The sequence below is a fragment of the Camelus ferus genome, chromosome X (assembly GCF_009834535.1).
Source record: "Camelus ferus isolate YT-003-E chromosome X, BCGSAC_Cfer_1.0, whole genome shotgun sequence".
NCBI lineage: Eukaryota > Metazoa > Chordata > Mammalia > Artiodactyla > Camelidae > Camelus > Camelus ferus.
Window position 1 is genome coordinate 41,829,926 of NC_045732.1, and position 14,636 is coordinate 41,844,561.

Sequence of the window (14,636 nt, forward strand, 5' to 3'; positions counted from 1 at the left end):
GGGAAGGGATCTGGTCCACCCACCCTCACTCAGTCTGGCCCAGCAGGCCTGTCTCCTCTTCCCACATCCTGGCTCATCTTATCTCATCCCCACAGTGTGGAGGGTGATGCCCCAGGCAGTGACCTGAGCACAGCGGTTGATAGTCCTGGGAGCCAACCCCCCTACCGGCTGAGCCAGCTGCCCCCCACCAGCAGCCACATGGGGGGCCCCCCTGCTGGGGTGGGCCTTCCCTGGGCTCAGCGGGCTCGCCTCCAGCCAGCCAGTGTGGCCCTGAGGAAGCAGGAGGAGGAGGAGATAAAACGCTCCAAGGCCCTATCGGACAGCTATGAACTCTCCACGGACCTGCAGGACAAGAAGGTGCAGAGGAGCTGGCTCTGGCCAGGAGTCGGGGTGGGGGTGGGGGGGTGGGAGGACCAAGGGAGGGATTGGGACGTGGCACTCGAAGGTGGTGTCCAGGGAGGGATAGTGAGACTGCAACGGGAGAAGACTGGCTCCAGGACCCTTCACCCCGCTGGGGCCGCATCACCCATTCACCATGCAGCCACTGAGTCTCGTGTTCACTCAGCAAACTTTGAGTGAGTGCCATGCCAAGTATTGGAGATGGAAAGATGAATAAGACCTGGACCCCGTCCTTAAAAATTTCAGTTTCGTAGGAGAAGCACACACAGAAATTGACAGTTTCGGAACAGTGTGTTACAATATATGACATATATCACACAAGATATTGTTTAGCTAAAAGGGGGGGGGACACAAAATACTATGTATAGAAGAGAAAAACTAGAAGGACATATCCCAACATGTTAATTGTGTTTATGCTCAGTTATTGGGACTTTAAGAGAACCAATTTTCTTTCCTTCTTTCCTTCCTTCCTTCTTTCCCTCTCTCCCTCTCTTCCTCTCTCTTTGTCCTTCTTGCTCTCTGTTTTTTTCTTTCCTTTTTTTGCCTTCTGTTTTCTCTTTTAAAAAAAATACTGAGCATCTACATCTTGTCAATAAAAAAAGAAAACCACAGTCCAGTCCCACGTGGCATGTGCTGTCTGAGATTAAAGAGAGAACATGACACTGAGAGCCCAGCCTGGTGCATCCAGGCAGCTGTAAGCAGTTAGCTGTGACTTGGGCGGTGGTGTGGTTGAGGCCAAGGGAGATGAGGAGGCTGGAGTGAATTTCTGACCTTGTTCCCCTCCACCCTCCCCTACCAGGTGGAAATGCTGGAGAGGAAATATGGGGGCTCCTTCTTGAGCCGCAGGGCTGCCAGGACCATCCAGACAGCCTTCCGCCAGTACCGCATGAACAAGAACTTTGAGCGGCTCCGCAGCTCCGCTTCAGAGAGTCGCATGTCCCGCCGTATCATCCTTTCCAACATGCGGATGCAGTTCTCGTTTGAGGAATACGAAAAGGCACAGAACCCCGCGTACTTCGAGGGCAAGCCTGCCTCGCTGGACGAGGGTGCCATGGCTGGTGCCCGGAGCCACCGGCTTGAACGGGGGCTCCCGTATGGAGGCTCCTGTGGAGGGGGCATCGATGGCGGGGGAAGCTCCGTCACCACATCTGGAGAGTTTTCTAATGACATCACAGAGCTCGAGGACTCCTTCTCCAAACAGGTCAGCAGCCCTGAAAGGGGTCTTTCCTCCCCATCCCCATGCTCTGGCTACCCCTACGACTTTTTACCTATCCTGCAAACTGAAAGAAGTTGCCCAACAAGCATTTGCTAACAACGAATAGCTACTATCTGAGTAGGGACTGTGGGAATGGTGAGGAAGAATTGACAAGAGAAAAAAAAATCATATAGTTTAAGCAAGCAAGTTCAAAATCTGGGTGTATAGAACACATCAGAAAATTAAGGTTCTCACTTTTTGGAACGTGATCCACTGTCAGATCAACGCCGAACTAACAGGTGATGAGCGCCTATTCTGTGCCAGGTGCTGTATATGCCTCATAATGACCTGCAAGATGGGGGTTGTTATCCGGGTTTTACAGAGGAGGAAATTAAGGCTCAGCAGCCCTGAGACATGAAGTAACTTTTCCAAACTGGATCGGAACTCAGCTCTGTCTGGTTCTAAAACCCATGACCTTTCCCTTATACCACACTACCATGGTCCAGCTCTGTGCTGGGTGCTGTGGGGGGAGACAGATGAATTGACCAGGGTCCTTGTTCTCAAGGACCTCCCAGGCCGGTCAGTAGGAAATAGCAGACACATGCGCACATGACTGTCTCCTGAAATAGAGTGTGTGCAGAACTGTGAGAAAGGAATCACATATAGTACCGTGGGAATGCAGAGGAGGGAGAGGAAACTTTCTTCTGGGAGGATGAGAGCAGGCTTCTTTGAGAAAACAACAGTGGGGCTGGGCCTTAGCAGGCAGTTAAGAGTTAACAAGTTAGAGATAGTCGGGAGGGTGCTGCTTGCATAGGCATTGCATCAGCAAAAGCAGGGCAGTGTGGAAATGTAACAGGGGGTAATAGTGGTGGGAGATCATTCTAGGCTTGGGGTGTGTCAGCATAGCTGGTGCAAATCCCAGTTCTGCTATTTCCCAGCTGTGTGACCTTGGGCAAACTGCTTAACCTCACTGAAACATCAATAAAATGGAGATAGAACCTTCTTTTTAGAGCTGTTTGGAAGGTTCTGTTCAGCTAAGTAATATATCTGAAAGCATGGTAGCTGCTAAGTACATGTTAGTTTCCTTCCTAAAAGCGAAGAGATATTTGGCAGAAATTGTTGAATGAATGAATGAATGAATGAATGAAACTTTATAAGAGAAGAAATCATTGTGCTCTAACCTCTGTGATCTGGCCCTGCCATCAGCCTGGGCATACTTCCCTGAGTTAGTGAAAGAGTGTGTGTGTGTGTGTGTGTGTTGGAGGTGGGGGGTCAGGCGCAGGTAGAGGGAAGGAAAGAAGTGTTAAAGGGAAATAAATCATTCATCTATTCATTCATATAACAGGCATTTAATTGAACATCTCTTTTGTGTCAAGCAATGTGTTGACCTGAGCTAAAAAGAGAGAAACCTGGCCTGGGACTCTCAAGGGGGATGGGGCTCACAGTCTGGTGGAGAGATCGAGGAACCAGGCCTGGACCCAGTTCTCAGTGCTGACCCAAGTCTGATGGGGAAGTGTATTGATTATCTATTTTTGCATAAAAAATGACCCCAAAACTTAGTAGCTTAAAAATGAATGTAAAGACTGAGCTTGAACAACAAATATTTATTATCATACAGTTTCTGAGGGCCAGGAATCCCGGCATGGCTTGCCTGGTGGTTCTGGCTCAGGGTCTCTGATGAGGCTACAATCAAGCTGTAGGGTGGGACTGTAGTCTCAGAACACTTGACTGGGTCTGACAGGTCTGCTTCCAAGCTCACTCAGCTGTTGGCAGGAGGATTCAGGTTTTTACCACATGAGCATCTCTATAGGACTGCTCATGGTATGCCTTTCCTCAGAGCAAGGGGTCTGAGAGAGGGAGCACAAGTGAGCAAGAGTGCTCAAGATGGAAACTACAGTCTTTCATAACCTCAGCTCGGAAGTGTTATCCCATCACTTCTCCTGGATGCTATTGATCCCCTAGACCAACCCTGGGACAGTGTGGTACACAGGGTGTGATTACCAGGAGGCAGGAATCATTAGGAGCCAGTTTGGAGGCTGGATACCACAGGGAGGCAGAGTTACTAGCTGTGGTCCAGATTCTCAAGGCTAAATAGTATGGATTTTCTAGGAGATAACCAGACAGAGGGCTCTGGGTGCCCAGAGGAAGCTGGGATTTTGGTATACCCTAGGGAATGGCAGAGGTAGGAATGTGGCTTGAACTGGGGGGAGGTGGCATTTGGCTTGGGTCTATACGGACCTAAAGGGAGGTACTGAGATATCTGAGAAGAGAACTTGTGGGCATTAGTTCCAGCTCCTGTGAGCTCACAATGGCTCCCTGGGAGTTATTTTACAAACTGCAGAGAATCTGTGGATGTGGGGGAGGGGAAGCCCTCTTCTTGGCTGCCCCACCAAGAAGAGTCCCCCTTTTTATTTACCTCCCTCGTTCCCACCCTTCCACCATCCCACCATCCTTCCTCTTTCCTTCCTTTTTCTCCCTTTCCCTCCTCCCCTTTTCTCCCACACAGGTAAAGTCTCTGGCTGAATCCATTGACGAGGCCCTGAACTGCCACCCATCAGGGCCCATGTCTGAGGAGCCAGGGGCAGCCCAACTGGAGAAGCGAGAGTCAAAGGAACAGCAAGAGGACAGCTCAGCCACATCCTTCAGTGACCTTCCCCTCTACTTGGATGACCCAGTTCCCCCACCATCCCCTGAGCGACTACCCAGCACAGAGCCCCCACCCCAGGGCCGGCCTGAGTTCTGGGCGCCGGCCCCTCTCCCACCAGTTCCTCCACCAGTGCCACCAGGGACCCGGGAAGATGGTAGCCGTGAGGAAGGCACTCGCCGGGGTCCCGGGTGCTTGGAATGCCGGGATTTCCGGCTGCGGGCTGCCCACCTTCCCCTGCTTACCATTGAGCCTCCTAGTGACAGCTCCGTGGACCTGAGTGACCGCTCAGATCGCGGCTCTGTCCACCGTCAGCTGGTGTATGAGGCCGATGGCTGCAGCCCCCATGGGACCCTGAAGCACAAGGGGCCACCAGGCAGGGCCCCGATCCCACACCGCCACTACCCAGCCCCAGAGGGCCCAGCCCCAGCCCCGCCAGGGCCCCTGCCACCAGCCCCCAACAGTGGCACTGGGCCCAGTGGTGTGGCTGGGGGTCGGAGGTTGGGGAAATGCGAGGCGGCAGGCGAGAACTCTGATGGTGGAGACAACGAGAGCCTTGAGAGCTCCAGCAATTCCAACGAGACCATCAACTGCAGCTCTGGCTCCTCTTCGCGGGACAGCCTGAGGGAACCTCCAGCCACCGGCCTGTGCAAGCAGACATACCAGCGGGAGACCAGGCACAGCTGGGACTCACCAGCCTTCAACAACGACGTGGTGCAGAGGCGGCACTACAGAATCGGCCTCAACCTCTTCAATAAGTACGGGCTCCCCTGCCCACCTCCTCACCCCTTCCTACCCTGCCGGGGGCGCTTTGACCCCTTTGACCCCTGCTTCCTCCATCCTCTCATTGGGTGGGTGGTATTTCTCTCCGGCAGTGGTTCAGGGAAAAGGGTTGGCAACAGGGCGACAGGAGTAGACAGCTGTCCCCATACCGGGGAGAGGCAGTTCTAGCCCTGGTACTGCTTCTGCCTGGCTGTGTCATCCTGGGTGAGATGCTCCTCCTCTCGGCCCTAGTTCATTCTCTATAGGATAGATTCTGAACCTTGGGTTGCCCACCTTCCCTTTTTGGTTGGGAGGCCATATGGCATAGAAAGAATCCTGCTCTGAGAAACAGGAGACTTCGGTCAGACTCACTGTGTAGCCCTGGGCAAGGTGTGTTCCTTCCCTAGGCTTCAGTGTTTCTATCTGTTAACTAGCAGGGTGTGGATATTTGAGGTGTAGGGGGCAGGGTGCTGTGCTGGAAGACTCAGTGACTCCGACCGAGCTCTTTCTAGGTACCTGGTCTTATACCAGGTACTTAGCAGTGGAATGGGAATGTGACATTTGATTAGAAGCTAATTAGAAAACAAAGGCCTTACATCTTTATAGCCTATTAGACACGGCCACCTCTATTGAGTTCTCACAATAACTCAGCAAGGTGGATAGTAGTGTCCCTATTTTGTAGAGAAGGAACTGAGGCTTGGCGAAGTAGAGGGAATTGTCCCAAGTCATGCATGGTAAGTGATGGATCTGAGACTCCTGTGGCCCCAGAATCTTCCAAATTCTAGCCTTGTGGGGGTCCTAAGGCTCTGGGGTTTTGAATGTAGGCTAGCTCAGACCCAGATTTGGCCGAGTGAAAACTAGAAAGCAGCTTATCTACAGAAACACTCACAGAGGCTGGGTGGTAACTTGTTTGGGTGGGATATGGGAGGGGGACAAAGTAATCATTTCATTTCTTTTGTACTATGAGGGTCTGTGCCCTGGAGAGAAGGGCTTAGCCTGGAGCTCAGGCCTTCTCCCAGGACTCCTCCGTGCCTGCAGGGAATATCAAAGTGCCTGGTCCAGAGCAGGCTCTATTAGATCTTCATTTTTCTTTCAATTGTAGCATGACTCCAGTGAAGGAGTAAGTTGGGTTGAGGATAACTTGAAATTTTGAAGCTCTGTGAAATGGGAAAGTGACTCCTTGGGCCTCAGTTTTCTCCTCTATACCATGAAGGGAGTGGACCAAATTATATATTCGACTTCCTTGGTTCTCTGAGGCCAGGGTTGGGCCCAAAATTAGTTCAAGAAATGAGACAGAGAGCAGACGTCCAGGGGGACAGTCATCTCATCTACCTCCCCTCTTTCTGCAGGAAGCCAGAGAAGGGTATCCAGTATCTGATTGAGCGGGGCTTCCTGTCAGACACGCCGGTGGGAGTGGCTCACTTCATCCTGGAACGGAAAGGCCTCAGTCGGCAGATGATAGGGGAATTCCTCGGGAACCGGCAGAAGCAGTTCAACAGAGACGTGTTGGAGTGAGGACCCCAGGCTGGGGCAGGCTGGGCCAGGGGTTCCTGGAAAAGGAGGGCAGGAGGGAGGGAAGGGGCAGCCTGTCCTTTTTGCTCAGATAAACTATGCAAAACAGGATGACTGGACCTTCCTGCTCCCCTACCCTTCTGCCCTAAAGAGATCTGATCTCTCTTGGCTCTAGTCCTAAAGTCATCTAGATGGCCCCAGGCAAGGCATGCTTGTCCTATGGCCTGCTTGGAGCCTCAGTCTTCCCATCCCTGAAATGAGTGGGTTGATGGAAAGGACCCTTAGGAACCATGTGTCTGGCTTTGATGTTCTGGGATGAATTCAATATCCAGTGTTCCATCCTTGCAAGGACTTGCTTGCGCTATAGGTCCAGATTTTGGAAGTCTGTTAGTGGGGAGGTTTGTCCATTGGAGCAGGTCAGGGTGGATCAGAGGTTTTCTTCAGGGGAACTGAGTGCTACACCCACTTCTCCGCTCTTCAGCTGTGTGGTAGATGAGATGGACTTCTCCTCCATGGATTTGGATGACGCACTCCGGAAATTCCAATCCCATATCCGAGTTCAGGGTGAGGCCCAAAAAGTGGAACGACTCATCGAAGCCTTCAGGTGGGCCCCTTTCCCACTCCAGAAACTTCCCTTTCCTACTTTGGCAGGCAGTGTAGGATGTGCCTACGAGGCACCTCTCTGAGCCTCATACTGTCCTCACCGGAAAATGGAAATGATCAATCCTTTCTTGCAAGGCAGTTGTGAGGATCCGAGGTAATGTGCCTAAAGTATCCAGCTCAGTAGCTGGGACCTGGGCACCCAAAAAGTGACAACAGCATTAGCAACAACAGCTAATGTTCATTGAGTACTCGCCAGGTATCAGGTACTGAGTTTGACACTTGACATATCATTTCACTGAATACTCACAACAACCTGGTGAGGTAGGAGCTTCTGTTATTATTCCCATTTTGCAGATGAGAAATGGCAACTTTAGAGAGGTTAAATAACTTGCCCAGAGTCATACAGTGACTGAAGAGTGGAACCAGGATCTGAACTCAAGGGTATCTGACTCCATGACCCATGCCCTTAACTATTATTCTCCTCTGTGAATGCTTCAGGGATCAGGAAGACCTGGGTATAAATCCTGGCTCCACCACTTTGCGGGTATTTAGAGGAGAAACAGAAGAGTTACAGAGAACTTGTTTCCCGTCATGGGAGGAGGATTTGCTTTGCAGTCAGAAAGATCTGGATTTTTCATCCTGGTTTCACCATTTACCAGCTCTATTACCTTGGGCAAGTTACCTTACCAGTTTGGGCCTCAGTCACTTCATCTGTAAAATGGGGCTGTTAACAGCTACTTTGCAGGACTGTGATAGGCTTACGTGAGACAGTGTACATAAATCCCCTGGCAAAGCTCCATACAGGGTAGTGGTTATGATTTTTACATGCTAGTCTTGAGGCAACTCTGAAGAAAGAGGACAGACCCAAAGGGTTCGGGAGTATGTCTTGGAAGAGAGAGTTGGTGGAGCCAGATGGGAGGATGGTGGGTAGGTGGAGATTCCTGGTGCCTGACCCTGGTCCTGACCCCTCCTGCCCCACAGCCAGCGGTACTGTGTGTGTAACCCAGCCCTCGTGCGCCAGTTCCGGAACCCAGACACCATCTTCATCCTTGCTTTTGCCATCATCCTCCTCAATACCGACATGTACAGTCCCAGCGTCAAGGCTGAACGCAAGATGAAACTAGATGACTTCATCAAGAACCTGAGAGGTGACCCCAGACCTCCCTCCCATGGCTTTTCCTGTCTTTCACCTGGGAAGGGAAAATGGCCTGGGTACTGGGAGTGGGGAAGGATGAGGGAGATCGTATCTGCTCCCTGGAAGTTAACCTCACTTTCTTCCAAGGATGGGTATTCCCGGGGCATTCACTTGTTAATTCACTCAAATAGTCAGTCATTTGTCCATTCGCTCATTCCCATGCTGAATATTGACTGAGCAGGTCCTGAACAGAAGATAAAAGCCCTGGCTCTTACAGGACTTATACTAATTCAGTCACTCATGCGTCCGTTCACTCATCACTCCCTCTTTCCCTTCCTTTTTCATTTGTGCCCATAAAGGCTCATTTAATTATTTTAGGTACCTTTTCCTCCACTCATGCATCCCTTTATTCACTCCCCCAACCAGCCAGCCAGGCAGTGGACACTGAGTGCCTCCCATGTGCCAGGCCCTGTGATGGGCACTAAGGACCGTGGTGGGGGGTGGTGTCTGCCACAATCCCTGACCCAAGAGGACCCCTGGTTTATGGGAGAGACTGACTTGTAGTATCAGACACCCAGCACAAGACAGGAAGCGAACTGCAATACCAGCAGGGCCAAAGGTACGGTCAGAGCTCAGGGGAGGGAGAACCCACTTCCAATGTGCTGCCTGAAGAAAGCAGTATTTTCATTTTAAGGTAGGTCTTGACACAGAGAATGTGACGGAATGGTAATAGAGGAGGCTTACCTAGCAGTAGGAATAACAGAGGCACAGAGATAAGAAAACATAAAGTTGTTTGGAGAACAGTGGAGAGGCGGTGGACCATCCAGTGGGTAAGGTCAGTTGAAACCAGTCTAGGAGGGTCTTGAGTGCTAGATGAAAGATTTCACCTTGACCTTTTTTCTCAGCTTATTGTACTGATGTCAAGCCCTGCCTCTCACCAAAGAGCAGCCTGCTAAAAATGGCACAGATGTTAGGATTATTTAAATAGAAATGAAAGAGGGAACTATAATTGAGGAAAAACAAACAGACAAGACAAATTTGCTGACTGTCGGGGTGTGCACGACTGGGCTTTAAGCTCTCTGGCAGCTGAGGCGAAAAGGCAGTGCGATGAAGGCTGTTCCTTTAGCACCTGGTGTCTAAGGAGGAGGCACGACATTTCCAAAGGAGAAAACATTTTCTCTAGCAGAAGGTTTGGAGAAGAGTGAGTGGGTTTCACTCAGTAGACAGGAATGGAGAAGGATGATAGACTTGGGAGGAGGGAGTTCGACAGATCAGAGGCCATCTGGAGCTGTCTCTCAGAATCCTGCCATTAGTCATTCATTCGTTCATTCATTCATTTCATACATTCTTCCTTCTTCTCTCCCCATCTCACCCCCTCCCTCTCTGTCTCTCTCTGTGTATACAGATACATAAAGATATGCACACGTATACATATATGTATTTTATATCCATGTTTGTATTTGTGTATATCTTTTCCCCTTCCAATTATTAAATAAATAAGCAAACAAATGAAGCCAATACCTGCTCATTCCAGAAATTTTGGAAAGATAGAATATTATTAAAAAAATTTTAACCAGCCCAAATTCTGCCCCCTAGAGGCAACCATGGTTGATATGTTGGTGTATTCTAGTCTCTTTTCCTAGGTATATGTAACTTTTTATACAGTTAAAAATCATGCTGTACATGCAATTTATCATCCTGCTCTTTTCGCTTAACTTGCTACAGGAATTTTCTCACGATTATTTGGTAAACGTCTAGGTGTCCATAGCTGTAAACTACTTTATTACATGGATGTACGCAGCTTTGCTCAACTAATCCTCTATTAGAACTTAGGTTGTTTCCAATTTTTCTCATAAGCAGCACTCATACATAGATCTTTGCACATATTTCTGAGTAATTCTTTAGGGCAGATTCCTAGAAGAGGAATCACTGAATATTTAGGCTTGCCAAACTACAGTTGTGTTTGTAGATATGGCTGCTTCCCTGAACTCTTACTAACACTGGATATTATCACTTAACATTATTTTTGCTAATTAGAAAAGGCAAAAACAAAAGAAAAGTACCTGATTTTTTAAATCGCAGTATGCTCTGAATTGTTTAGACAAAATCCCCACACTGGGGAAGAAAGCAACTGGCTGTCTTGTTGAAGGCACCTTTCCTAGTCTGATCCTGACCAAGGGACCAAGGGTGCCCACTCCCTCCATTCCTGGCCATTGTTAGAGCCCACACCTGGGTGTGAGGTGTTGTGGAGAATCCCTACCACCCACTCCCCACATTTATGCTATATATCCCTGTTTATTCCCTCCATCCAGGGGTTGACAATGGTGAAGACATCCCCCGAGACCTCCTGGTGGGCATTTACCAGCGCATCCAAGGGCGTGAACTGCGGACCAACGATGACCATGTGTCCCAGGTGCAGGCCGTGGAGCGCATGATTGTGGGCAAGAAACCAGTAAGTGTCTCAGGAGGCTGCAGAGGGGCAGGATTTGGGTGGTGAGTCCATGCCCCCTCTCTGAGCCCTGGGCTCCCCTCAACTGCCAAATGGAGTGGGTGTGCTGCGTTGCTCAGGGGTTGTGGTACAGGTTGAGTGAGACGCTCTATGGGAATGCATCTGGCTCATGGCAAAGCACATTGTGGGTGCTGAATAAATATTAGCATCCTTCCCACCTCTGGTTTGGTCTTTCCATCCCAAGTAAGCAGCCAAGATAATAGTTAGCTGATGACCGGAGCCAAGAACACATTCTAGTCTTTTAGTCAACAGATGTTTGTGGATGCCTTTCCACTGAACTCTGCATTTCCATGGGTACCAGGGACACAGATATGAATTAGATGTGGTCTCTGTCCTTGGGAGCACTCACAGATGGGGGAGTGGGGTGGTCAGACAAAGACACAATATTCTGCCTTATAGTTAGGTTTATTCAGAGGAGGACATGGGAGGGAGAGGTCATTTTCAGCCCAGGGGGATCAGGAATGGCTTCTTAGAAGAGAGATCGCTGGAACTGGAATTTGGAGGAGGGGTGGCATGTGGCCATACAGAGAAGGCATTCCAGACAGAGGGAGCCGCAGGGACAAAGATAAGCCTCGACCTTAGTTGCTTAGACTTCTTGTGTCAGAGTGACAGTGATATGTACCAGAGGTAAACTTCCTCTTGCTGTTAGTATTAAGATGCCTGAAGCTGGTGGGCTGGCCTGGCTGACACCTATTTCTTCATGCCTATCTAGGTCCTGTCTCTTCCTCACCGTCGACTGGTTTGCTGCTGCCAGCTCTATGAGGTGCCAGATCCAAACCGCCCTCAGAGGCTAGGGTTACATCAGCGGGAGGTCTTCCTCTTCAATGATCTCCTTGTGGTATGAGCACTATGGCAGGGAGACTGAGGGGTGGTGGTGCACTGGGACCCTGGGTCTGGTGTGAACCAAGTTAACATTGGTGGGTGGAGGCGTGGCAGATGAGGAGCTCTGCCATGTCATCTGGGCACCTCTGCCCTCCTTCACCATTTGGAGTATCCATCTGAAGGTAGTGGCAGCCACACGGGTGCAGAAAATGTACAGACGGTGGGGTCAGATGCCAGATTTACAATCTAGGAAGTGGTAGAAATGGCCCTGCCCACCTCAATAGCTCAGAGGGTTGGCTGGAGGAAGGTGAACCTGTGACCCTGGGGTCGGTCTGCAGCCTTCTGGTGGTTGGGATGCTTGAAGTGATTCTTAAAACTGAGCTCATCACCCATGTAGACATGTGTCTTTTCAAGTGGGACTCTTATTAGGACTCAGCAGGTGGGAAGGGAAGTTCGGGGTCTCCTGTCCAGCCTCTTATCCAGGGAAAGAGCCAGCTTCCTGCATGGCCCTTTGCTTGCAGGAGTGCAGGCACAGACGGCTGCCTTCCTCCAAGGCAGCCAGTTTCCTGGTCGGGCAGCTCTGATTAATAGAATCTGTCTCTCAATGAGTTTCCTCCAACAGTCTCCACTCAACACTTGGGATCACAGAGGATAAGTGTTCTCCTTCTGCTCTGAGATAGCTTCTCAGGGATTTGAGGACAGTGACCTGTCCTCCCTTGGTCTTCTCTCCTTTAGAGCAGGTCTCTCAACCTCGGTGTTATTGACATTTGGGGCAGAAAAGACTTTGTCGTGGGAGCTGTCTTGTGCATTGTGGCATGTTTAGCAGCATCCTTGGTCTCTACCTACTAGATACCAGTATCACTCCTTCAACTCAAAATGTCTCCAGACATTGCTAAATGCCCCCCTCTGCTAGGGGGGGGCACACAGAGTCACCCCTGGTTGAGAACTGCTGCTTGAGATAAAACCCCTCCAATGCCCTCTCTGAGCCTTCATTTCCTCCTCTGTGAAGTGGAGCTAATCCCCATCTCAGGGTTGTCATGGGGATAAGAAATCAGATGTGGACTAGCCTAACCCAGAGAAGGGTCTGGCCCACACAGGTGCTGAGTAAACATTTCACTGCCCATCATGCACCTACACCTGTGAGTGTCCAGCCCAAATGCTAGGTACTAGGTCCACAGAGATGAGGGAAACTCAGTCCTCGGTCTTGGGGAGTTCATAGTCCGAAGGGCTAAAAAAATGCTTCACACAACTATGTCCTGTAACCATCCTGAACTCAAATAATGTGCTTTCAAATGCCACTTGCAGATTGTCTGAGGTGTTTGCAACCGATGTTAGCTGAGTCCAGAGCACCCACATACTTGATAAAGACCTTGGGTTGTCCAAGGTCTACATCGGTTTCTTGGAGATTGCTAAAGTGTGCTAAAGTATGCTGGGTCTGGTAGAAGTGGGCAAGATGGAAAACCAGACTCCTCACGGCGCTCCCAGTCTGGCAGGGCAACCACACACTCAGAGTGCCCTCCTAAAGCCTATTGGTGAAAGGCATTGATCCTGCACTCTGGAAGCTCGGAAAATGGGGGGCGGGGGAATCCGTGTGAGGTGTTAGAACAGGCTTCCTGGAGGGAGCAGCATTCAGTTACTTCCTGTAAACAAAACAAAACAAAACAAAAAAAACTCATCAGTGCCTGTTGTGCCTCGTCATTGTATCAGGAACTTACATTTTCTCCTGTCTCTCTTGTTCTGCTCCGAAAGCTTCAGTTCTCCCCAACTTGTGGGTATTTGTGTTTGTGTGTATATGTCTGTTAGTGGCAGTGGGTGGGGAGGGCAGCGACAAGAAATTGACATATGGAAATTCCCCACCCCAAACCCTGCCTCTTGTCTTTTTCCTACCCCTGCCAAAGGTCACCAAAATTTTCCAGAAGAAGAAGATCTTGGTGACGTACAGCTTCCGTCAGTCCTTTCCCCTCGTGGAAATGCACATGCAGCTCTTCCAGAATTCATGTGAGTCCCTTCTTCGATCCCAGCATCCCAAGAGTCTTTTCCATGGCCCCCATGCTCATCCTTCGTCCACACCAACCTCCAGTTTTGGGACTCCTTTACAACTGGGCTAAGGTCTCCGAAGCACCTACTTGGTCCTGGGATACAAGGCAGGCCAGGGTGGAGTGTGACTTGGGTCTGTGCCCTGGGGAGCTCATGGTCTCACAGAGAACTGTGGCGTGTATGTTTTCTGGTGGTCCAAAGAGATGGTGATCACACTGCACGTTGAAGGACTGAGCCAGAGGAGCTTTGATGGGTGGCCTTCTGGGTGGCAGAAGCAATGTGAGTAGAGGCAGAGGCATGAAGGAAAGGGTTCTAGAGAGCAGCCAGAGTTCAGTTTGCCTCGATGTCCCAGAGTATAGGGAGTACCAGGGCCAAGACTACCAGGAGTCTGGGAGCTTTGGAGCAAAGGGGAGCCACCAGTGATGCTCGTGCAGAGAAGAGGCTGGATCAGAGTTGGACATCAGAAAAATTATTTCACATGTGGGCCACCTTGCTTCAGTCCTGACAGAGGTGCCCGATCTCCCCTTTCCCCACAGATTACCAATTTGGGATCAAGTTGCTATCTGCAGTCCCTGGTGGGGAGCGCAAAGTCCTCATCATCTTCAACGCCCCCAGCCTCCAGGACCGGCTGCGCTTCACATCCGACCTGCGCGAGTCCATCGCTGAGGTGCAGGAGATGGAGAAATACCGCGTGGAGTGTGAGTAGCCCAGCCACATCTGATACAGTGCCTTGTGGACACTAAGAATCCTGTCCTCTGAGGAGCTCAGAGTTGAGGGTTAGCATGTCCAAACTTCCTACCTTCATTCCAGGAACCCTTCAGCCTCTGCTTGGATACCTTCAGTGACAAGAGGCTCATTACCTCTTAACCTCAGATTATTATTCCAAGCCCTAATTATGAGCCAACTCTTCCTTTTATTGAAAGGCAGCAGGGAGAAGAATCAGGGTATTGGAGGACTCTAGTTTCAGATCCCAACTCTGCTACTTATTATCTGGGTAAACTGGGGTGAGTTGCCTGAC

At 50.2% G+C, this 14,636-nt stretch overlaps 1 protein-coding gene across 3 annotated transcripts in view; it reads left to right on the plus strand.

The window, feature by feature from the left end:
- Window positions 1-14,636, plus strand: part of IQSEC2 (IQ motif and Sec7 domain ArfGEF 2) — a 51,536-nt gene that overhangs the window by 31,976 nt on the left and 4,924 nt on the right. For all 3 annotated transcript variants that reach the window (XM_032476045.1, XM_032476047.1, XM_032476044.1), the window contains 10 exons: window positions 96-357; window positions 1,199-1,600; window positions 4,101-4,996; window positions 6,350-6,511; window positions 6,994-7,116; window positions 8,097-8,263; window positions 10,563-10,702; window positions 11,472-11,597; window positions 13,480-13,579; window positions 14,155-14,316. In XM_032476045.1, the coding sequence (XP_032331936.1) occupies window positions 199-357; window positions 1,199-1,600; window positions 4,101-4,996; window positions 6,350-6,511; window positions 6,994-7,116; window positions 8,097-8,263; window positions 10,563-10,702; window positions 11,472-11,597; window positions 13,480-13,579; window positions 14,155-14,316 (2,437 nt within the window). In that variant the 5' untranslated portion in view covers window positions 96-198. The remainder of the gene's footprint in view (window positions 1-95; window positions 358-1,198; window positions 1,601-4,100; window positions 4,997-6,349; window positions 6,512-6,993; window positions 7,117-8,096; window positions 8,264-10,562; window positions 10,703-11,471; window positions 11,598-13,479; window positions 13,580-14,154; window positions 14,317-14,636) is intronic.